Consider the following 24,449-nt stretch of genomic DNA (forward strand, 5'->3'; position numbering starts at 1 on the left):
AGGGCCTTTAATATTGAAAAATACAACTGGACAGACACTGATGTAAAATGCAAAATCACATCAAGTGATTACAACAATACAGGGCATTTCATACACAATATATATGTATATATATATATAAAGGGGTATAAAATAAGTACATTGAAAGACAGACATTTGAATTAACATTGCCTTTTTATAACAACAGGAGTGTAAACATTATTTCATATAGTTTTTATGTGCTTTTATTTATGACGCCAGCGTCACCTCAAGTCGGATCAACCGGATACTTCCATCGTCAAGGCAGAGAATATAAAAACAATTAGCATTATAATATAAAATACAAAAAAACAAAAACGACTTGGTATATACATTGAATGCATGTAATGGACAGATCCTAGAATACTACTTCACCTGTATATTTCAACATGGTACACAGTACTCTGGCTGGCTACACCTGTGGGCCTCTACCGTTATACATGTTTAGAATATCACAACAACAACAACAACCCCTTTGTTTTGTCTCAGTGCCAGTAAATGGCGGTAACAGAGCACCATAGTGATTGATCTTAGTGTTTCCTCTTCAACGTTATAGTTTCCACTAACGTCTTCCATCTGTCCCTTATTGTAATGATGGTTGGTCGCAGTAAGTAAACTGTGAGGCACTGACTGGGTTTCAAAAACAAACAACACTTATTATGATGCTGAGATAACTGGGTTGGGCATTAGGCTCCTCCCTCTTCCCTCAGAACCCGCTCAGGTAATGTTACCAAGGTGTTACCAAGGCAACGGAACCCTAACAACCCCGGGTCTTTGGGAAAAGACAGACAAGAGTCTCCAAAAGTCTCTAGCATGGAGCTCAAGACAGTACATAAGTGCTTCAACAACAAAAGCATCAGGTGATTTTTTAAAAAATCTTTCGTGATCATGATGACAGTTGTTTTTTCCGGCTGATTCCTTCCTTCCCGCCCTTCGGTTTCACTTTACCTCTGCGGTTTCACTTGGAGGCCTCCAGCTTTTCGGCGGCCAGGTGTTGGAGCAGGGGGTTGGCCTCGCTCTCGGGGGTGTTGACGCTGTCGGTGCGGACGATGCAGGTGGGGCGGTGGAGGTTGAGCATCACCATCAGCTGCTGTCTCTCCATCCTCAGCTCCTCGATCTGGGCCTTCAGGTCAGAGTTCACCACCTCCAGACGCTCCGACTCCTACAGGGAGGACAGAGAGGGGAGGGGATATACTGTTAGGTCATCGAGTTAGCCTTTATTTAACCAGGAAGTCATCGAGAACTTTCTCTTTTACAATAACGACCCACTTTAAACAAACTAGAAGCAGGACTGGGGTGTAATGGATTCCATGTAACAGATGTAAAATAAAAACTGGAACTGGAATCTTTTACTTTACCAGCATTAAAAAAAATCTGATTACAGATACTTTTGAAAAACTAGATGATTACTTCTACGATTACTTTTAAATTCAGAAAGGATGTTTGCGGAAAAATATATTTGACACCTTTCTGTTTTCTCAATGACATTCAAATCAGTGTTGAAAAAAGGAGCAAGTTGAAAAAAAGTCTGACCACAAGTCGGAGACCACTATGATGACACATCAAATGATGACCACCAATCAGAGACCACTATGATGACACACCAAATGATGACCACCAATCAGAGACCACTATGATGACACACCAAATGGTGACCACCAATCAGAGACCACTATGACACTCCAAATGATGACCACCAATCAGAGACCACTATGATGACACACCAAATGATGACCACCAATCAGAAACCACTATGATGACACACCAAATGATGACCACCAATCAGAGACCACTATGATGACACACCAAATGATGACCACCAATCAGAGACCACTATGATGACACACCAAATGGTGACCACCAATCAGAAACCACTATGATGACACACCAAATGATGACCACCAATCAGAGACCACTATGATGACACACCAAATGGTGACCACCAATCAGAGACCACTATGATGACACACCAAATGATGACCACCAATCAGAGACCACTATGATGACACACCAAATGATGACCACCAATCAGAAACCACTATGATGACACACCAAATGATGACCACCAATCAGAGACCACTATGATGACACACCAAATGATGACCACCAATCAGAGACCACTATGATGACACACCAAATGGTGACCACCAATCAGAAACCACTATGATGACACACCAAATGATGACCACCAATCAGAGACCACTATGATGACACACCAAATGGTGACCACCAATCAGATACGGATATCACTTATTGTTGATCATCTACGTAGCGTATTGATGTGAATCACACTGCTGCTCTCTCATTTAGATATTATTATTATTGATATCTACATTGATGTGAATCACACCGCTTCTCTCTCATTTAGATATTATTATTGATATCTACATTGATGTGAATCACACTGCTGCTCTCTCATTTAGATATTATTATTGATATCTACATTGATGTGAATCACACCGCTGCTCTCTCATTTAGATATTATTATTGATATCTACATTGATGTGAATCACACTGCTGCTCTCTCATTTAGATATTATTATTGATATCTACATTGATGTGAATCACACCGCTGCTCTCTCATTTAGATATTATTATTGATATCTACATTGATGTGAATCACACTGCTACTCTCTCATTTAGATATTATTATTGATATCTACATTGATGTGAATCACACTGCTGCTTCTGATAGACTTAAACAGCTGCAAATTATCAAGATATTAAAGTGTCACCAACTAAAATGTAAACAATAGGCCTATAGTAAATGCAGCATGCAAATAGCACTTTTCGGTAGTGCTCAAAGCATAACATTCAATGAGAGCAGCATTTTATTTTTCAACTGGAAGAAATGAGCCCAATCAGTCCTCCATGACAACAAAATCATAAACAACAGAGTAGGCTAATTAGTCCTTCGTTTTTGGGGTTATGCTCAGGTCAAACAATTTGGCTCATCTATTTTTCCAAGTCCTATTCTTGAAGATCAAGGAGTATTACATTAATTGGAATGACTGGAAATCTGACAGACTTTGGTTTTTAATGTAAAGATATAGCCTAATCATACTATTATCTGTAGTAGAAAGCAATGGGTTAGAAGAAGCCTACATAACCCATAAAGTAAAATGCAACATCCATTTATGGCCAGCTATGTACACGCTAACATTGATTTATCCTGCAATAATAAATGTAAATTGGTAATATTCATTTTCGTCTTCTTCTAATGCTTCTTGAGGGAAAAGTAATTTAAAAGTAACTGAAAGGAATCGGATTATGTTGGTCAATCCGAAAGTTGTGTTACTGATTACAATTTTGGACAGGTAACTAGTAACTGTAATGGATTACATTTAGAAAGGAACCTACCCAACCCTGACTATAACATAAATACTTGACAGAGCATTCATAACGTCTTTATAAACACTACATAGATTCTTCACAAATCATTTATAAGTAATCATATAATCTATTTTATCTTCTACACCAGAGTGTATATATATAGAACACCAGAGTATATATACTGAACACCAGAGTATATATAAAGAACATCAGAGTATATATAAAGAACACCAGAGTATATATAAAGAACACCAGAGTATATATAAAGAACACCATAGTATATATAAAGAACACCAGAGTATATATAAAGAACATCAGAGTATATATAAAGAACACCAGAGTATATATAAAAAACACCAGAGTATATATAAAGAACACCATAGTATATATAAAGAACACCAGAGTATATATAAAGAACACCAGAGTATATATAAAGAACACCAGAGTATATATAAAGAACACCAGAGTATATATACTGAACACCAGAGTATATATAAAGAACACCAGAGTATATATAAAGAACATCAGAGTATATATAAAGAACACCAGAGTATATATAAAGAACACCAGAGTATATATAAAGAACATCAGAGTATATATAAAGAACACCAGAGTATATATAAAGAACACCAGAGTATATATACTGAACACCAGAGTATATATACTGAACACCAGAGTATATATAAATAACATCAGAGTATATATAAAGAACACCAGAGTATATATACTGAACACCAGTGTATATATAAATAACACCAGAGTATATATACTGAACATCAGAGTATATATAAAGAACACCAGAGTATATATAAAGAACATCAGAGTATATATAAAGAACATCAGAGTATATATAAAGAACACCAGAGTATATATACTGAACACCAGAGTATATATAAAGAACATCAGAGTATATATAAAGAACACCAGAGTATATATAAAGAACATCAGAGTATATATAAAAAACACCAGAGTATATATACTGAACACCAGAGTATATATAAAGAACATCAGAGTATATATAAAGAACATCAGAGTATATATACTGAACACCAGAGTATATATAAAGAACATCAGAGTATATATAAAGAACACCAGAGTATATATACTGAACACCAGAGTATATATAAAGAACATCAGAGTATATATAAAGAACATCAGAGTATATATAAAGAACACCAGAGTATATATACTGAACACCAGAGTATATATAAAGAATATCAGAGTATATATAAAGAACACCAGAGTATATATAAAGAACATCAGAGTATATATAAAGAACACCAGAGTATATATAAAGAACACCAGAGTATATATAAAGAACATCAGAGTATATATAAAGAACACCAGAGTATATATACTGAACACCAGAGTATATATAAAGAACTTCAGAGTATATATAAAGAACACCAGAGTATATATAAAGAACACCAGTGTATATATAAAGAACACCAGAGTATATATACTGAACACCAGAGTATATATAAAGAACACCCGAGTATATATAAAGAACACCAGAGTATATATAAAGAACATCAGATTATATATAAAGAACACCAGAGTATATATACTGAACACCAGAGTATATATAAAGAACACCAGAGTATATATAAAGAACACCATAGTATATATACTGAACACCAGAGTATATATAAAGAACACCATAGTATATATAAAGAACACCAGAGTATATATACTGAACACCAGAGTATATATACTGAACACCATAATATATATATACTGAACACCAGAGTATATATAAAGAACACCAGAGTGTATATACTTAACAAAAATATAAACGCAACATGTAAAGTGTTGGTCCCATGTTTCCTAAACTGAAATAAAATATCAAGATATCATAAAAACCTTATTTCTCTCAAATTGTGGGCACAAATTTGTTTCCATCCCTGTTAGTGAGCATTTCTCCTTTGCCAAGATCATCCATCCACCTGACAGGTGTGGCATATCAAGAAGCTGATTAAACAGCATGATCATTACACAGGTGCACCTTGTGCTGGGGTCAATAAAAGGCCACTCTAAAATGTGCAGTTTTGTCACTCAACACAATACCACAGATGTCTCAAGTTTTGAGGGAGTGTGCAATTGGCATGCTGACTGCTGGAATGTCCACCAGAGCTGTTGCCAGAGAATGTAATGTTCAATTCTCTACCATTTCTCGTTTTAGAACATTTGGCAGTATGTCTAACCGGCCTCACAACCTCAGACCACGTGTAACCACGCCAGCCCAGGACCTCCACATCCGGCTTCTTCACCTGCGGGATCATCTGAGACCAGCCACCCGGAGAGCTGATGAAACTGCGGAGTATTTATGTCTGTAATAAAGCCCTTTTGTGGGTGAAAACTAATTCTGATTGGCTGGGCCTGGCTCCCCAGTGGGTGGGCCTATGTCCTCCCAGGCCCACCCATGGATCCGCCCCTGCCCAGTCATGTGAAATCCATAGATTAGGGCCTAATGAATTTATTTAGATTGACTGATTTCCTTATATGAACTGTAACTCAAAATCGTTGAAGTTGTTGCATGTTGTGTTTATATTTTTTATTGAGTATATAAAGAACACCAGAGTCTACACTACCGGTCAAAAGTTCTAGAACACCGACTCATTCAACGTTTTTCCTTTCTTTTGTTACTATGTTCTACATTGTAGAATAATAGTGAAGACATCAGAACTATGAAATAACACATATGGAATCATGTAGTAACCAAAAAAAAGTGTTAAACAAATCAAAATACATTTTATATTTGAGATTCTTCAAATAGTCACCCTTTGCCTTGATGACAGCTTTGCACACTCTTGGCATTCTCTCAACCAGTTTCACCAGGAAATGCTTTTCCAACCGTCTTGAAGGAGTTCCCACATATGATGAGCACTTGTTGGCTTCTTTTCCTTCACTCTGCGGTCCAACTCATCCCAAACCATCTCAATTTGGTTGAGGACGGGGGATTGTGGAGGCCAGGTCATCTGATGCAGCACTCCATCACTCTCCGTCTTGGTAAAATAGCCCTTACACAGCCTGGAGGTGTGTTTGGGTCATTGTCCTGTTGAAAAACAAATGAGAGTCCAACTAAGCCCAAACCAGAAGGGATGGCGTATCGCTGCAGAATGCTGTGGTAGCCATGCTGGTTAAGTGTGCCTTGAATTCTAAATAAATCACAGACAGTGTCACCAGCAAAGCACCCCCACACCATAACACCTCCTCCTCCATGTTTTACGGTGGGAAATACACATGCGGAGATCATCCGTTCACCCACACCGCGTCTCACAAAGAAACGGCGGTTGGAACCAAAAATCTCCAATTTGGACTCCAGACCAAAGGACACATTTCCACCAGTCTAATGTCCATTTCTCGTGTTTCTTGGCCCAAGCAGGTCTCTTCTTATTATTGGTGTCCTTTAGTAGTGGTTTCTTTGCAGCAATTCGACAATGAAGGCCTGATTCACACAGTCTCCACTGAACAGTTGATGTTGAGATGTGTCTGTGACTTGAACTCTGTGAAGCATTTATTTGGGCTGCAATTTCTGAGGCTGGTAACTCTAATGAACTTATCCTCTGCAGCAGAGGTAACTCTGGGTCTTCCTTTCCTGTGGCGGTCCTCATGAGAGCCAGTTTCATCATAGCACTTCATGGTTTTTGCGACTGCACTTGAAGAAACTTTCAAAGTTCTTGAAATGTTCTGTATTGACTGACCTTCATGTCTTAAAGTAATGATGGACTGTCGTTTCTCTTTGCTTATTTGAGCTGTTCTTGCCATAATATGGACTTGGTCTTTTACCAAATAGGGCTATCTTCTGTATACCCCCCCTACCTTGTCACAACACAACTGATTGGCTCAAACGCATTAAGAAGGAAAGAAATTCCACAAATAAACTTTTAAGAAGGCACACCTGTTAATTGAAATGCATTCCAAGTGACTACCTCATGAAGCTGGTTGAGAGAATGCCAAGTGTGTGCAAAGCTGTCATCAAGGCAAAGGGTGGCTATTTGAAGAATCTCAAATGTAAAATATAATTTGATTTGTTTAACACTTTTTTGGTTACTACATGATTCAATATGTGTTATTTCATAGTTTTGATGTATTCACTATTATTTTACAATGTAGAAAATAGTTTAAAAAATAAAGCAAACCCTTGAAAGAGTAGGTGCTCTAAAACGTTTTACCGGTAGTGTACATAAAGAACTCTGCCGCCATTTTGAAAAAGAAAGGAGGCTGACCCTTTGGAGGAAGTCTGTTCTCTCCTTCTTCTTGTTCCGACATCGTGCTGCTGCCACTTTGTTTTTATCCCTCCTCCGTTTCCTCCTGTCATCGTCCTCGTCCATCTGCAGGGAGAAGAAGTGCTGTGATTAGCTAATGGTGAACTTTTTCAAGGCCTACATATTATTAAATATAGTTATTCCAACCTTGGGTTCTATCTTTCCTGCATTTTATACTCCTGGGGCAATGGTGTTTCACTCCTATTTTTGTTTTAATGTGAATTTCAAGTAACTATGTCTCAGTTTGATACCTGTGCTTGCCATCTTGGAGGCAAAAGTGAATAGATTAAGAGAACCCTAGATTGAAATGCAGTCAAAAACACGATTTTCCTGTGTTTTATATATATTTCCACACTATGAGGTTGGAATAATACTGTGAAATTGTGTAACATGCCCTTTTAGTGTAAGAGCTGTTTGAAAAGACCACCTGAAATTTCAGCCTGTTTTGGTGGGATGGAGTTTTTACCAGGCCGTGAATTAGTTAACAGACCAATAAGAAAGAGAGTTCCAAACCTCTCTTCCAATAACAGCTAGTTTTCAGTTTTCCCCTCCCCACTCAGACCACTCCCAGACAGTCCTAGCCAATTCTTGCTTGAGAAATGTATCTTTGCTAAGAAGCAAGTTTTTTTTTTTTTACCATTTTTATTTAAAACACAGTAAGGTACTTAATTGCTCCCCACAAATGATCTGATATCGAGATCAAAATGGCTGCACTGGACCTTTAAGTTGTGTAACATCTAAACCACTTCTGAAATTGCCCACTTGGTGGAGCTAAAAGTTAGACAGGCTGACATCTAAACCTCAGTCGATCATAAAAAACAGAACATGGCATCCCTCAAAAATATCAACATCCACCATCCTTCTCTTCCTCCACACCCTCCTCCTCCTCACCTCTCCCTTGATAGCAGTGAGCGGCCTCTTGCCAAGCCGTCCCAGGAAATGCAGCGGTGACAACATGGCGCCCAGGTTCCTGAAGTCCTGTGCCAGTTTGAGCTGGTCGGTGAGCGTGGTGGCAGATATGCCGGCCAGCAGGCCCAGGCTGGGCAAGGAGCCGGCCGTCAGGGAGGGGTCAGGGATCTGGCCGGGCATCATGTCAGACCCAGCCACCATACACCACCGCTATGGAGGGAGGGAGAGATGGGGAGAGGTTAAGATTAAAATCATCCTGTCAATGACTGATGTAATAACATTATTTGTCATGTCAGAACCAGCCACACATGGAGGAGAAGAATGAAAGAGGAGTTCATTTATTGTCCATTTCAACCACAGGGTGTTGTGGCCTTCTCCTTTACATTCCTATACATTCCAATTCTCCAATATCCTCCACGGACAGCCTTTTAACAGAATTGACAGACTGGATTTGGCTGAATTCTACACTGGAATGTTAAACTACACTAGTATCATGGCTCCATGTTCAGGCTGTGGATATTATTAACCATGTATTGCATTGATTTGCCCACAATCATTGGGGGGGGTTGGTATGCAATCAAAATAAATCAAGAGTTTGACCACAGGACCTCTTATTGCAGTCAGGGAAGAATGAGTAAAAGAGAGAGAGAGAGAGAGAGAGAGAGAGAGAGAGAGAGAGAGGGAGAGAGAGAGAGAAAGAAAGAGAGAGAGAGACAGAGAGAGACGAGAGAGAGACAGAGAGAGACGAGAGAGAAACATGCAGTCACAGTCCTCTGTGAGAGAGAAACAAAGCCTGTACAGACCAGGACGAAGGGAAGTGGATGCAGAGTTAAGACATTTCTCTAATGACTGTTAGAACCAAGACTCCTGATGGCCAGACTCCTGATGGCCAGACTCCTGATGGCCAGACTCCTGATGGCCAGACTCCTGATGGCCAGACTCCTGATGGCCAGACTCCTGATGGCCAGACTCCTGATGGCCAGACTCCTGATGGCCAGACTCCTGATGGCCAGACTCCTGATGGCCAGACTCCTGATGGCCAAATAGAAATCAAATGTTGCTCATGGAGCAGTGCATCTGAGCCCTGCTCTCTGTATTTATGTCCCATACAGTGGGCAATGCCAATTCACATGCACCTCGTGTGTCCAATACACAGCCGTATTCAGTATCAAGCAGTGAATCTACAGGTTACGACCTCTCCGTCCAAAGCCCTCCTAATCTCAGCCTAACCCAACAACGACGTGAGGTGAGCGGGACAGGACAGCTGACTGTGTGCTGCCGGTGGGGCTGACCAGCTGACTTCCCTGTCTGCTTCCCAAATGGCACCCTATGCCATATAAAGTGCACTACTTTTGACCTGGGACCATAGGGCTATGTATAGAGACTAGGGCACCGTTTGGCATGCACCCCTGTCCCTGGCTGACTATACTAGGAGACTTGGGGTTTCTTTCTTAGCTAAATAAATAAAAAAAGCCAGAAAGAAAAAACAGAGAGACGGCCAACCCTGACATGTTGTATTTATTTATTAATTTAACTAGGCAAGTCAGTTAAAAATTGTGCGCCGCCCTATGGGACTGGATTGTGATACAGCCTGGAACAAACCAGGGTCTGTAGTGACGCCTCTAGCACTGAGATGCAGTGCCTTAGACCGCTGCGCCACTCGGGAGCCCTACTGTAGTCTGACAGACTGCCACCCCCAGACAGACACCTACCATATTTTCTCCTCTTTCCTCAGTTTGTGTTGCTGGGCAGGTGGCCTGCTGCCCAGGATTAGTGTTCAGTGTTTGATGATGCTCTCTGTGTTCTTGCAGTCAAGCAGGAAACCAGTGCCGTGGCTGGCACACACACACACGCACGTACACGCACGCTTGCACACTGAACACACACACACACACACACACACACACACAGCAGACGTACTGTACCCAGACCAGACAGACAAAGACAGCCACACAGAGCAGGGTAGGGTAGAGCAGAGCAGACTAGGGTAGAGTAGGGTAGAGCAGAGTATGTATGTAGGTGTAGTGTGTTGTAGTGTAGTGTAGTGTAGTGTTGTGTAGTGTTGGGATCTACTGTGTAGTGTAGTGTAGTGTAGTGTAGTGTTGTGTAGTGTAGTGTTGGGATCTACTGTGTAGTGTAGTGTAGTGTTATGTTGTGTTGGGATTTGTAGTGTTATGTTGGGTTGGGATCTATAGTGTAGTGTAGTGTAGTGTTGTGTAGTGTAGGACAGTGTTGTGTAGTGTTGTGTTGTGTAGTGTAGTGTTGTGTTGTGTTGTGTATTGTTGTGTTGTGTTGTGTTGTGTTGTGTTGTGTTGTGTTGTGTTGTGTAGTGTAGGACAGTATAGTGTTGTGTATTATTGTGTAGTGTTGCGTAGTGTTGTGTAGTGTTGTGTTGTGTAGTGTAGGACAGTATAGAGTTGTGTATTGTTGTGTAGTGTTGTGTAGTGTTGTGTTGTGTAGTGTAGGACAGTATAGAGTTGTGTATTGTTGTGTAGTGTTGTGTAGTGTTGTGTTGTGTAGTGTAGGACAGTATAGAGTTGTGTAGTGTAGTGTAGTGTAGTGTAGTTCAGTGCTCTTCTGGGTCATTCAACTCAAAGAAACGTGTGAGAATTGAAAACAGGATCTCAGCCCACAGCTTTCATTTCTCCTTCTCTTCTTCTAACGGCCTCATCAGGCTTCATGCTGCATGCACCCTTCCTCTGGCAGGCCCAGGTTGGGAAACCAGCCTCTCAAACCCCTGTTCACTATGACTAAACATTTCCATAATATTCATTACCAAATGTAAGCCTGGTCCCAGACCTGTTCTATTGCCATGTATGAGTTGTCAAGACAGCACAAACCGTTCTGAAGAGAGGACAGAACCCCAACAACATTGTCGATGAGTCTGAGGTTATGGCTGTCGTTAGCTAGCTATCGTTAGCCAACTGTTAGCCTGGCTCTGTGGTAGGGAGGTAGAAGGGATAGGTATTATTCATATTAGTGGAAATGTCTGGAACAGATCATGATGACATTATGTAAGAGACTTCAGGATGGGTTAATATCCAAGATAGGTACTTCATCATCAAGTATGTGTCCCAAATGGTCACCTATTTCCTATATAGTCCCCTGTAGCTCAGTTGGTAGAGCGTGGCGCTTGCAAAACCCAGGGTTGTGGGTTCGATTCCCACGGGGGGGCCAGTATGAAAAATGTATGCACTCACTAACTGTAAGTTGCTCTGGATAAGAGTGTCTGCTAAATGACTAAATGTAAAATTATAGTGTACTACTGGGAATAGTGTGTCTTTTGGAACGGAATAGTGTGTCTTTTGGAACGGAATAGTGTGTCTTTTGGAACAGAATACTGTGCCTTTTGGAACAGAATACTGTGCCTTTTGGAACAGAATACTGTGCCTTTTGGAACAGAATACTGTGCCTTTTGGAACAGAATACTGTGCCTTTTGGAACAGAATACTGTGCCTTTTGGAACGCAGGCCAAGGATCATTGCGATTCATTTTTCTGTCAAATCCTGACTAAGGCAAAGCACCTGCAATGGGGTCAGATGCATCTAGACCAGCTGACTTCTGCCACAAGCACTGGGTCATGTGATCTGTGGCTGAGGGTTTTCCAAACGTCGCTGTGTCTCTCTCTCTCTCTATAGACACTGGCTTGATACCTGTGAACCATTCCGTAGGTTGCAAAACTAATGCATGAAACTAGGATGGTCTAGGGGTGGAGAAGAGTGAGAGAAACCAGTGATTTGCACCCATCTGGATCTCCTTTGGTTCTTGTCATTAATGTCAACGGTCAGATGCACTACCCACTGGGTACAGAAGGTCATTTCAACGCCTAGTTTTGATTTACATTTGGCTGAGACGTCAACCAACGTGAATTCAACGCGAAATCAACAAAAAATGTAATCATGTCATTGGATTTAGGTAAAAAGTTGGGTAAATTTTTTTTTTTAATTCCCTTATGTTGATTACTTTTTGCAAAACCAATCAGTTTTCCACATTGATTCAACGTCATCCGATAAAAAATAAAAATGATGTGGAAACATCGCTGATGCAATCAGTTTTTGCAGAGTGGGTAATAACCATGGAGGAGCTGCATTCAAGTACAGACTAACCAGAACCCTGCAGTACAAGAAGATAAACAGCCATTTAAATTCCATGTACACCTATACCACATAACCTTGGCTTTTTGAGCAATGCTAGAAATTAACACATTGGCCAACAACCACCCCCAGCCAGCCAGAGAAACTGATGTAATGCTGTCTCTCTCTCTCTCTCTCTCTCTCTCTCTCTCTCTCTCTCTGTCTCTCTCTCTCGCTCTCTCTCTCTCTCTCTCTCTCTTCTTTCTCTCTCTCTCTCTCTCTCTGTCTCTCTCTCTCTCTCTCTCTCTGTCTCTCTCTCTCTCTCTCTCTCTCTCTCTCTCTCTCTCTCTCTCTCTCTCTCTCTCTGTCTCTCTCTCTCTCTCTCTCTCTCTCTCTCTCTCTCTCTCGCTCTCTCTCTCTCTCTCTCTCTCTCTCTCTCTCTCTCTCTCTAACCACAGTGGTGTGGTCAGTTGCAGCAACCACAAGTCAATGGTTGTGTCCAAAATGGCACCCTGTTCCCTACATAGTGCACTACTTTTGACCAGAGCCCTATGGGGCCTTTTCTTGACCAGAGTCCTATGGGGCCTTTTCTTGACCAGCCCTGTGGGACATGTAGTGCAATATGTAGGGAATAGGATGCCATTTGTGACACAGACATAGTCATATACCAGGTAATGGCACAACACAATAGCAGCATGTATATATATATATATTGTTGTTGGAGAGGAGAGAGAATTAGTTTCACTTCCAGAACTTCGACACAACAACGGAATTGTGAAATCTGGAAGTGATATAGTTCTAGAAGTGTTCGCTTTCTGTCTCTTTCTTTCCTTTCTCTATAAAATATGTTGTTCCAGCGACTACATAAATTTTTTTTTTTGGTTACACACATTCACTTCTGGCTGTTCACTTCCATAGTTTCCCATCTAGGCTAGGTTATGACGTCTCAGACTCTGTACAACGTTTACACATGCCATGTGGATTGACTTAGAGACTAAGAAAAAAAACACTGCCATATACCCAAAGCTCTAGGCAGGGGTCGAGTGGAGTGGTTGCTCCTACTCACTCCTAGAGGAATGCGTCCCAGACGGAACCCTATTCCCTGGTCAAAAGTAATGCACTATAAATAGATAGAGTGTAATTTGGGCCACAGCCCCTAGTACTACTCCTACAGTCTTCGTGCCAGCAAGTGAGTCGCCCCTGCCTGTTAGCTAGGTCTAGTTGGTGTGTGGATAGCTGTTAGCTAGGTCTAGTTGGTGTGTGGATAGCTGTTAGCTAGGTCTAGTTGGTGTGTGGATAGCTGTTAGCTAGGTCTAGTTGTTGTGTGGATAGCTGTTAGCTAGGTCTAGTTGTTGTGTGGATAGCTGTTAGCTAGGTCTAGTTGGGGTGTGGATAGCTGTTAGCTAGGTCTAGTTGGTGTGTGGATAGCTGTTAGCTAGGTCTAGTTGGTGTGTGGATAGCTGTTAGCTAGGTCTAGTTGGTGTGTGGATAGCTGTTAGCTAGGTCTAGTTGGTGTGTGGATAGCTGTTAGCTAGGTCTAGTTGGTGTGTGGATAGCTGTTAGCTAGGTCTAGTTGTTGTGTGGATAGCTGTTAGCTAGGTCTAGTTGTTGTGTGGATAGCTGTTAGCTAGGTCTAGTTGGTGTGGGATAGCTGTTAGCTAGGTCTAGTTGTTGTGTGGATAGCTGTTAGCTAGGTCTAGTTGGTGTGTGGATAGCTGTTAGCTAGGTCTAGTTGGTGTGTGGATAGCTGTTAGCTAGGTCTAGTTGGTGTGTGGATAGCTGTTAGCTAGGTCTAGTTGGTGTGTGGATAGCTGTTAGCTAGGTCTAGTTGTTGTGTGGATAGCTGTTAGCTAGGTCTAGTTGGTGTGTGGATAGCTGTTAGCTAGGTCTAGTTGGTGTGTGGATAGCTGTTAGCTAGGTCTAGTTGGTGTGTGGATAGCTGTTAGCTAGGTCTAGTTGGTGTGTGGATAGCTGTTAGCTAGGTCTAGTTGGTGTGTGGATAGCTGTTAGCTAGGTCTAGTTGGTGTGTGGATAGCTGTTAGCTAGGTCTAGTTGGTGTGTGGATAGCTGTTAGCTAGGTCTAGTTGTTGTGGGGATAGCTGTTAGCTAGGTCTAGTTGTTGTGTGGATAGCGGTTAGCTAGGTCTAGTTGGTGTGTGGATAGCTGTTAGCTAGGTCTAGTTGTTGTGTGGATAGCTGTTAGCTAGGTCTAGTTGTTGTGTGGATAGCTGTTAGCTAGGTCTAGTTGGTGTGTGGATAGCTGTTAGCTAGGTCTAGTTGGTGTGTGGATAGCTGTTAGCTAGGTCTAGTTGGTGTGTGGATAGCTGTTAGCTAGGTCTAGTTGTTGTGTGGATAGCTGTTAGCTAGGTCTAGTTGTTGTGTGGATAGCTGTTAGCTAGGTCTAGTTGTTGTGTGGATAGCTGTTAGCTAGGTCTAGTTGTTGTGTGGATAGCTGTTAGCTAGGTCTAGTTGTTGTGTGGATAGCTGTTAGCTAGGTCTAGTTGGTGTGTGGATAGCTGTTAGCTAGGTCTAGTTGGTGTGTGGATAGCTGTTAGCTAGGTCTAGTTGTTGTGTGGATAGCTGTTAGCTAGGTCTAGTTGGTGTGTGGATAGCTGTTAGCTAGGTCTAGTTGGTGTGTGGATAGCTGTTAGCTAGGTCTAGTTGTTGTGTGGATAGCTGTTAGCTAGGTCTAGTTGTTGTGTGGATAGCTGTTAGCTAGGTCTAGTTGGTGTGTGGATAGCTGTTAGCTAGGTCTAGTTGGTGTGTGGATAGCTGTTAGCTAGGTCTAGTTGGTGTGTGGATAGCTGTTAGCTAGGTCTAGTTGGTGTGTGGATAGCTGTTAGCTAGGTCTAGTTGGTGTGTGGATAGCTGTTAGCTAGGTCTAGTTGGTGTGTGGATAGCTGTTAGCTAGGTCTAGTTGGTGTGTGGATAGCTGTTAGCTAGGTCTAGTTGGTGTGTGGATAGCTGTTAGCTAGGTCTAGTTGGTGTGTGGATAGCTGTTAGCTAGGTCTAGTTGGTGTGTGGATAGCTGTTAGCTAGGTCTAGTTGGTGTGTGGATAGCTGTTAGCTAGGTCTAGTTGGTGTGTGGATAGCTGTTAGCTAGGTCTAGTTGGTGTGTGGATAGCTGTTAGCTAGGTCTAGTTGGTGTGTGGATAGCTGTTAGCTAGGTCTAGTTGGTGTGTGGATAGCTGTTAGCTAGGTCTAGTTGTTGTGTGGATAGCTGTTAGCTAGGTCTAGTTGGTGTGTGGATAGCTGTTAGCTAGGTCTAGTTGGTGTGTGGATAGCTGTTAGCTAGGTCTAGTTGGTGTGTGGATAGCTGTTAGCTAGGTCTAGTTGGTGTGTGGATAGCTGTTAGCTAGGTCTAGTTGGTGTGTGGATAGCTGTTAGCTAGGTCTAGTTGGTGTGTGGATAGCTGTTAGCTAGGTCTAGTTGGTGTGTGGATAGCTGTTAGCTAGGTCTAGTTGTTGTGTGGATAGCTGTTAGCTAGGTCTAGTTGTTGTGTGGATAGCTGTTAGCTAGGTCTAGTTGGTGTGTGGATAGCTGTTAGCTAGGTCTAGTTGGTGTGTGGATAGCTGTTAGCTAGGTCTAGTTGGTGTGTGGATAGCTGTTAGCTAGGTCTAGTTGGTGTGTGGATAGCTGTTAGCTAGGTCTAGTTGGTGTGTGGATAGCTGTTAGCTAGGTCTAGTTGGTGTGTGGATAGCTGTTAGCTAGGTCTAGTTGTTGTGTGGATAGCTGTTAGCTAGGTCTAGTTGGTGTGTGGATAGCTGTTAGCTAGGTCTAGTTGTTGTGTGGATAGCTGTTAGCTAGGTCTAGTTGTTGTGTGGATAGCTGTTAGCTAGGTCTAGTTGTGGCTTGCTAGGTCAGTTGTGTGGATAGCTGTTAGCTAGGTCTAGTTGGTGTGTGGATAGCTGTTAGCTAGGTCTAGTTGTTGTGTGGATAGCTGTTAGCTAGGTCTAGTTGTTGTGTGGATAGCTGTTAGCTAGGTCTAGTTGTTGTGTGGATAGCTGTTAGCTAGGTCTAGTTGTTGTGTGGATAGCTGTTAGCTAGGTCTAGTTGTTGTGTGGATAGCTGTTAGCTAGGTCTAGTTGGTGTGTGGATAGCTGTTAGCTAGGTCTAGTTGGTGTGTGGATAGCTGTTAGCTAGGTCTAGTTGTTGTGTGGATAGCTGTTAGCTAGGTCTAGTTGGTGTGTGGATAGCTGTTAGCTAGGTCTAGTTGGTGTGTGGATAGCTGTTAGCTAGGTCTAGTTGTTGTGTGGATAGCTGTTAGCTAGGTCTAGTTGTTGTGTGGATAGCTGTTAGCTAGGTCTAGTTGGTGTGTGGATAGCTGTTAGCTAGGTCTAGTTGGTGTGTGGATAGCTGTTAGCTAGGTCTAGTTGGTGTGTGGATAGCTGTTAGCTAGGTCTAGTTGTTGTGTGGATAGCTGTTAGCTAGGTCTAGTTGTTGTGTGGATAGCTGTTAGCTAGGTCTAGTTGGTGTGTGGATAGCTGTTAGCTAGGTCTAGTTGTTGTGTGGATAGCTGTTAGCTAGGTCTAGTTGTTGTGTGGATAGCTGTTAGCTAGGTCTAGTTGGTGTGTGGATAGCTGTTAGCTAGGTCTAGTTGTTGTGTGGATAGCTGTTAGCTAGGTCTAGTTGTTGTGTGGATAGCTGTTAGCTAGGTCTAGTTGGTGTGTGGATAGCTGTTAGCTAGGTCTAGTTGTTGTGTGGATAGCTGTTAGCTAGGTCTAGTTGTTGTGTGGATAGCTGTTAGCTAGGTCTAGTTGGTGTGTGGATAGCTGTTAGCTAGGTCTAGTTGTTGTGTGGATAGCTGTTAGCTAGGTCTAGTTGTTGTGTGGATAGCTGTTAGCTAGGTCTAGTTGTGTGTGGATAGCTGTTAGCTAGGTCTAGTTGGTGTGTGGATAGCTGTTAGCTAGGTCTAGTTGGTGTGTGGATAGCTGTTAGCTAGGTCTAGTTGGTGTGTGGATAGCTGTTAGCTAGGTCTAGTTGGTGTGTGGATAGCTGTTAGCTAGGTCTAGTTGGTGTGTGGATAGCTGTTAGCTAGGTCTAGTTGGTGTGTGGATAGCTGTTAGCTAGGTCTAGTTGTTGTGTGGATAGCTGTTAGCTAGGTCTAGTTGTTGTGGGATAGCTGTTAGCTAGGTCTAGTTGTTGTGTGGATAGCTGTTAGCTAGGTCTAGTTGTTGTGTGGATAGCTGTTAGCTAGGTCTAGTTGTTGTGTGGATAGCTGTTAGCTAGGTCTAGTTGGTGTGTGGATAGCTGTTAGCTAGGTCTAGTTGGTGTGTGGATAGCTGTTAGCTAGGTCTAGTTGTTGTGTGGATAGCTGTTAGCTAGGTCTAGTTGGTGTGTGGATAGCTGTTAGCTAGGTCTAGTTGGTGTGTGGATAGCTGTTAGCTAGGTCTAGTTGTGTGTGGATAGCTGTTAGCTAGGTCTAGTTGGTGTGTGGATAGCTGTTAGCTAGGTCTAGTTGGTGTGTGGATAGCTGTTAGCTAGGTCTAGTTGGTGTGTGGATAGCTGTTAGCTAGGTCTAGTTGGTGTGTGGATAGCTGTTAGCTAGGTCTAGTTGGTGTGTGGATAGCTGTTAGCTAGGTCTAGTTGTTGTGTGGATAGCTGTTAGCTAGGTCTAGTTGTTGTGTGGATAGCTGTTAGCTAGGTCTAGTTGGTGTGTGGATAGCTGTTAGCTAGGTCTAGTTGGTGTGTGGATAGCTGTTAGCTAGGTCTAGTTGGTGTGTGGATAGCTGTTAGCTAGGTCTAGTTGTTGTGTGGATAGCTGTTAGCTAGGTCTAGTTGTTGTGTGGATAGCTGTTAGCTAGGTCTAGTTGGTGTGTGGATAGCTGTTAGCTAGGTCTAGTTGGTGTGTGGATAGCTGTTAGCTAGGTCTAGTTGTTGTGTGGATAGCTGTTAGCTAGGTCTAGTTGGTGTGTGGATAGCTGTGCTAGGTCTAGTTGTTGTGTGGATAGCTGTTAGCTAGGTCTAGTTGGGGTGTGGATAGCTGTTAGCTAGGTCTAGTTGGTGTGTGGATAGCTGTTAGCTAGGTCTAGTTGTTGTGTGGATAGCTGTTAGCTAGGTCTAGTTGGTGTGTGGATAGCTGTTAGCTAGGTCTAGTTGGTGTGTGGATAGCTGTTAGCTAGGTCTAGTTGGTGTGTGGATAGCTGTTAGCTAGGTCTAGTTGTCGTATGGATAGCTGTTAGCTAGGTCTAGTTGTTGTGTGGATAGCTGTTAGCTAGGTCTAGTTGTTGTGTGGATAGCTGTTAGCTAGGTCTAGTTGTTGTGTGGATAGCTGTTAGCTAGGTCTAGTTGGTGTGTGGATAGCTGTTAGCTAGGTCTAGTTGGTGTGTGGATAGCTGTTAGCTAGGTCTAGTTGTTGTGTGGATAGCTGTTAGCTAGGTCTAGTTGGTGTGTGGATAGCTGTTAGCTAGGTCTAGTTGGTGTGTGGATAGCTGTTAGCTAGGTCTAGTTGTTGTGTGGATAGCTGTTAGCTAGGTCTAGTTGGTGTGTGGATAGCTGTTAGCTAGGTCTAGTTGGTGTGTGGATAGCTGTTAGCTAGGTCTAGTTGTTGTGTGGATAGCTGTTAGCTAGGTCTAGTTGTTGTGTGGATAGCTGTTAGCTAGGTCTAGTTGTTGTGTGGATAGCTGTTAGCTAGGTCTAGTTGGTGTGTGGATAGCTGTTAGCTAGGTCTAGTTGGTGTGTGGATAGCTGTTAGCTAGGTCTAGTTGTTGTGTGGATAGCTGTTAGCTAGGTCTAGTTGGTGTGTGGATAGCTGTTAGCTAGGTCTAGTTCTCCCGAGAGAAAGGCACTGGAAGGCATTTCTACTTAAAATAAACCCAGAGAGAGAGAGAGAGAGAGAGAGAGAGAGAGAGAGGGAGAGAGGGAGAGAGAGAGAGAGAGAGAGAGTGTGTGTGAGAGAGAGAGAGAGAGACAGAGAGAGAGAGAGAGAGAGAGAGAGAGAGAGAGACAGAGAGAGAGAGAGAGAGAGAGAGAGAGAGAGAGAGAGAGAGAGCGAGAGAGAGAGAGAGAGAGAGAGAGAGAGAGAGAGAGAGAGAGACAGAGAGAGAGAGAGAGAGAGAGAGAGAGAGAGAGAGAGAGAGAGAGACAGAGAGAGAGAGAGAGAGAGAGAGAGAGAGAGAGAGAGAGAGAGAGAGAGAGAGAGAGAGAGAGAGAGAGAGAGAGAGAGAGAGAGAGAGAGAGAGAGAGAGAGCGTATGTATGTATGTTCAGTCCGGGTCCCATCGGCCCTAGTAGCCTGACGGCTCAACACACACTCATAGGAACACACAGACAGAACCTCATAGAAACATAGACACACTCAAATTAATATATACTGTACACATACTAAGGCAACGCATGTACTCTTTCATTTTTACACACACACACACCCACACACACACACACACACACACACCCCCACACACACACACACACACACTCCTCGCCCTGTAGCTAGAGGAATAATGGGGAGGATGTCCAGTGGAGATGTTAGGATGGAGCAGGGGTTAGGATGGAGCAGGGGTTAGGATGGAGCAGGGGTTAGGATGGAGCAGGGGTTAGGATGGAGCTGTTAGGATGGAGCAGGGGTTAGGATGGAGCTGTTAGGATGGAGCAGGGGTTAGGATGGAGCAGGGGTTAGGATGGAGCAGGGGTTAGGATGGAGCAGGGGTTAGGATGGAGCTGTTAGGATGGAGCAGGGGTTAGGATGGAGCAGGGGTTAGGATGGAGCAGGGGTTAGGATGGAGCAGGGGTTAGGATGGAGCAGGGGTTAGGATGGAGCAGGGGTTAGGATGGAGCAGGGGTTAGGATGGAGCTGTTAGGATGGAGCAGGGGTTAGGATGGAGCAGGGGTTAGGATGGAGCAGGGGTTAGGATGGAGCAGGGGTTAGGATGGAGCAGGGGTTAGGATGGAGCAGGGGTTAGGATGGAGCAGGGGTTAGGATGGAGCAGGGGTTAGGATGGAGCAGGGGTTAGGATGGAGCTGTAAGGATGGAGCAGAGGTTAGGATGGAGCAGGGGTTAGGATGGAGCTGTTAGGATGGAGCAGGGGTTAGGATGGAGCAGGGGTTAGGATGGAGCTGTTAGGATGGAGCAGGGGTTAGGAGGAGCCGTTAGGATGGAGCAGGGGTTAGGATGGAGCTGTTAGGATGGAGCAGGGGTTAGGATGGAGCAGGGGTTAGGATGGAGCAGGGGTTAGGATGGAGCTGTTAGGATGGAGCAGGGGTTAGGATGGAGCAGGGGTTAGGATGGAGCAGGGGTTAGGATGGAGCAGGGGTTAGGATGGAGCAGGGGTTAGGATGGAGCAGGGGTTAGGATGGAGCGGTTAGGATGGAGCAGGGGTTAGGATGGAGCAGGGTAGGGATGGAGCAGGGGTTAGGATGGAGCAGGGGTTAGGATGGAGCAGGGGTTAGGATGGAGCAGGGGTTAGGATGGAGCAGGGGTTAGGATGGAGCAGGGGTTAGGATGGAGCAGGGGTTAGGATGGAGCAGGGGTTAGGATGGAGCAGAGGTTAGGATGGAGCAGGGGTTAGGATGGAGCTGTTAGGATGGAGCAGGGGTTAGGATGGAGCAGGGGTTAGGATGGAGCTGTTAGGATGGAGCAGGGGTTAGGATGGAGCTGTTAGGATGGAGCAGGGGTTAGGATGGAGCTGTTAGGATGGAGCAGGGGTTAGGATGGAGCAGGGGTTAGGATGGAGCAGGGGTTAGGATGGAGCTGTTAGGATGGAGCAGGGGTTAGGATGGAGCAGGGGTTAGGATGGAGCAGGGGCTGTTAGGCTGGGGTATTGATGGTAGAAGAGTCTGGGGTATTGATGGTAGAATAGTCTGGGGTATTGATGGTAGAAGAGTCTGGGGTATTGATGGTAGAATAGTCTGGGGTATTGATGGTAGAATAGTCTGGGGTATTGATGGTAGAAGGGGCTGTTAGTCTACCTCTATAGGCCACCCGGTCCAGACAACCAGTCACCTCTGGCCTACATAGAGTTCTGTGACATACTATCTTATACTCTGATCTATGGATAGTAATTACTCAATAGACTGGGGGATGTAGGAACATACACTACATGGCCAAAAGTATGTGGACACCTGCTCATCGAACATCTAATTCCAAAATCATGGGCATGAATATGGAGTTGGTCCCCCCTTTGCTGCCATAACAGCCTCCACTCTTCTGGGAAGGCTTTCCACTAGATGTTGGAACATTGCTGCGGGGACTTGCTTCCATTCAGGCACAAGAGCATTAGTAGGGTCGGGCACTGATGTTGGGCGATTAGGCCTGGCTCGCAGTCAGCATTCCAATTCATCCCAATGGTGTTCGGTGAGGTTGAGGTCAGGGCTCTGTGCAGGCCAGTCAAGTTCTTCCACACCGATCTTGACAAACCAAATCTGTATGGACTTCGCTTTGTGCACAGGGGCATTATCATACTGAAACAGGAAAGGGCCTTCCCCAAACTGTTGCCACAAAGTTGGAAGCACAGAATCGTCTAGAATGTAATTGTATGCTGTAGCGTTAAGATGTCCCTTCACTGGAACTAAGGGGCCTAGCCTGAACCATGAAAAACAGCCCCAGACCATTATTCTTCCTCCATCAAACTTTACAGTTGGCAATATGCATTCAAGCAGGTAGCGTTCTCCTGGCATCCCGCAAACCCATATTCGTCCGTCGGACTGCCAGATGGTGAAGCATGATTAATCACTCCAGAGAACACGTTTCCACTGCTACATAGTCCAATGGCGGAAAGCTTTACACCACTCCAGCCAACGCTTGGCATTGCGCATGGTGATCTTAGGCTTGTGTGCGGCTGCTCGGCCATGGAAACCCATTTTATGAATCTCCCGAATAACAGTTCTTGTGCTGACGTTGTTTCAGAGGCAGTTTGGAACTCGGTAGTGAGTGTTGCAACCGAGGACAGACGATTTTTACGCTCTACGCGCTTCAGCACTCAGCGGTCCCGTTCTGTGAGCTTGTGTGGCCTACCGCTTTGCGGCTGAGCCGTTGTTGCTCCTAGACATTTCTACTTCACAATAACAGCACTTACAGTTGACCGGGGCAGCTCTAGCAGGGCAGAAATTTGGCCAACTGAGTTGTTCGAAAGGTGGCATCCTATGACGGTGCCACGTTGAAAGTTACTGAGCTCTTAAGTGTGGGCCATTCTACTGCGTAATGTGTCCACATACTTTTGACCATGTAGTGTATTTCAGGGGTCCTACATTCATTCAGTCAGTTGCTCTAAAACGGAGTCTGTCTATTACTGTACTGTAGGACTGAGAATGAACAACTTGTTCTTTATCTTTCCAATTATCCCTTTGGTCCTTTGAGACACACACATACACACAAGCCCAAACACACACCACATGCACACACACACACACACACACACACACACCACATGCACACACACACACACACCACATGCACACACACACACACACACACCACATGCACACACACACACCGCACACACACACACACACACACACATACTGATCATGTTAGCTTGTATTGGACCACGTGAGCCAGTCCAAAGACAGACCGTACCCCTGTCTCCACTGAATACAGACCAAATAAACGTCAGATCCACTAATATAAAATGTTACCAGACATAATGACAAACCTAACCAGACTAAAGATGTAAACCTAACCAGACTAAAGATGTAGCCTTACCAGACTAAAATGTAAACCTAACCAGATATAATGACAAACCTAACCAGACTAAAGGTGTAAACCTAACCAGACTAAAATGTAAACCTAACCAGATATAATGACAAACCTAACCAGACTAAAGGTGTAAACCTAACCAGACATAATGACAAACCTAACCAGACTAAACATGTAAACCTAACCAGATATAATGACAAACCTAACCAGACTAAAGGTGTAAACCTAACCAGACTAAAATGTAAACCTAACCAGACATAATGACAAACCTAACCAGACTAAAGGTGTAAACCTAACCAGACATAATGACAAACCTAACCAGACTAAAGGTGTAAACCTAACCAGACATAATGACAAACCTAACCAGACTAAACATGTAAACCTAACCAGACTAAAGATGTAAACATAACCAGACTAAAGATGTAAACCTAACCAGACTAAATATGTAAACCTAACCAGACTAAAGATGTCAACTAAACCAGACTAAATATATAGACCTAACCAGACTAAAGATGTAAACCTAACCAGACTAAAGATGTAAACCTAACCAGACATAATAACAAACCTAACCAGACATAATGACAAACTTAACCAGACTAAAGATGTAAACCCAACCAGACTAAAGATGTAAACCTAACCAGACATAATAACAAACCTAACCAGACATAATGACAAACCTAACCAGACATAATGACAACCCTAACCAGACATAATGACAACCCTAACCAGACATAATGACAAACCTAACCAGACTAAAGATGTAAGCCTAACCAGACATAATGACAAACCTAACCAGACTAAAGATGTAAACCCAACCAGACTAAATATGTAAACCTAACCAGACTAAAGATGTAAACCTAACCAGACTAAAGATGTAAACCTAACCAGACTAAAGATGTAAACCCAACCAGACATAATGACAAACTTAACCAGACTAAAGAGGTTAGCCTAACCAGACATAATGACAAACCTAACCAGACTAAAGATGTAAACCTAACCAGACTAAAGATGTAAACCCAACCAGACATAATGACAAACTTAACCAGACTAAATATGTAAACCTAACCAGACATAATGACAAACCTAACCAGACATAATGACAACCCTAACCAGACATAATGACAAACCTAACCAGACATAATGACAACCCTAACCAGACATAATGACAAACCTAACCAGGTTTGCCATTTCAGACACATCCAGTGACTGAGACTGTT

At 43.3% G+C, this 24,449-nt stretch overlaps 1 protein-coding gene across 3 annotated transcripts in view; it reads right to left on the reverse strand.

Annotated features, from left to right (window-relative positions):
- The window catches only part of LOC121552502 (jun dimerization protein 2), a 25,795-nt gene continuing 1,346 nt past the window's right edge, over positions 1-24,449 (reverse strand). For all 3 annotated transcript variants that reach the window (XM_041865452.1, XM_041865454.1, XM_041865453.1), the window contains 3 exons: positions 8,511-8,738; positions 7,581-7,685; positions 1-1,180 (listed from right to left, as the gene is read on the reverse strand). In XM_041865452.1, the coding sequence (XP_041721386.1) occupies positions 977-1,180; positions 7,581-7,685; positions 8,511-8,729 (528 nt within the window). In that variant the 5' untranslated portion in view covers positions 8,730-8,738 and the 3' untranslated portion in view covers positions 1-976. The remainder of the gene's footprint in view (positions 1,181-7,580; positions 7,686-8,510; positions 8,739-24,449) is intronic.

Source organism: Coregonus clupeaformis, chromosome 36 (genome assembly GCF_020615455.1).
Source record: "Coregonus clupeaformis isolate EN_2021a chromosome 36, ASM2061545v1, whole genome shotgun sequence".
Lineage (NCBI taxonomy): Eukaryota > Metazoa > Chordata > Actinopteri > Salmoniformes > Salmonidae > Coregonus > Coregonus clupeaformis.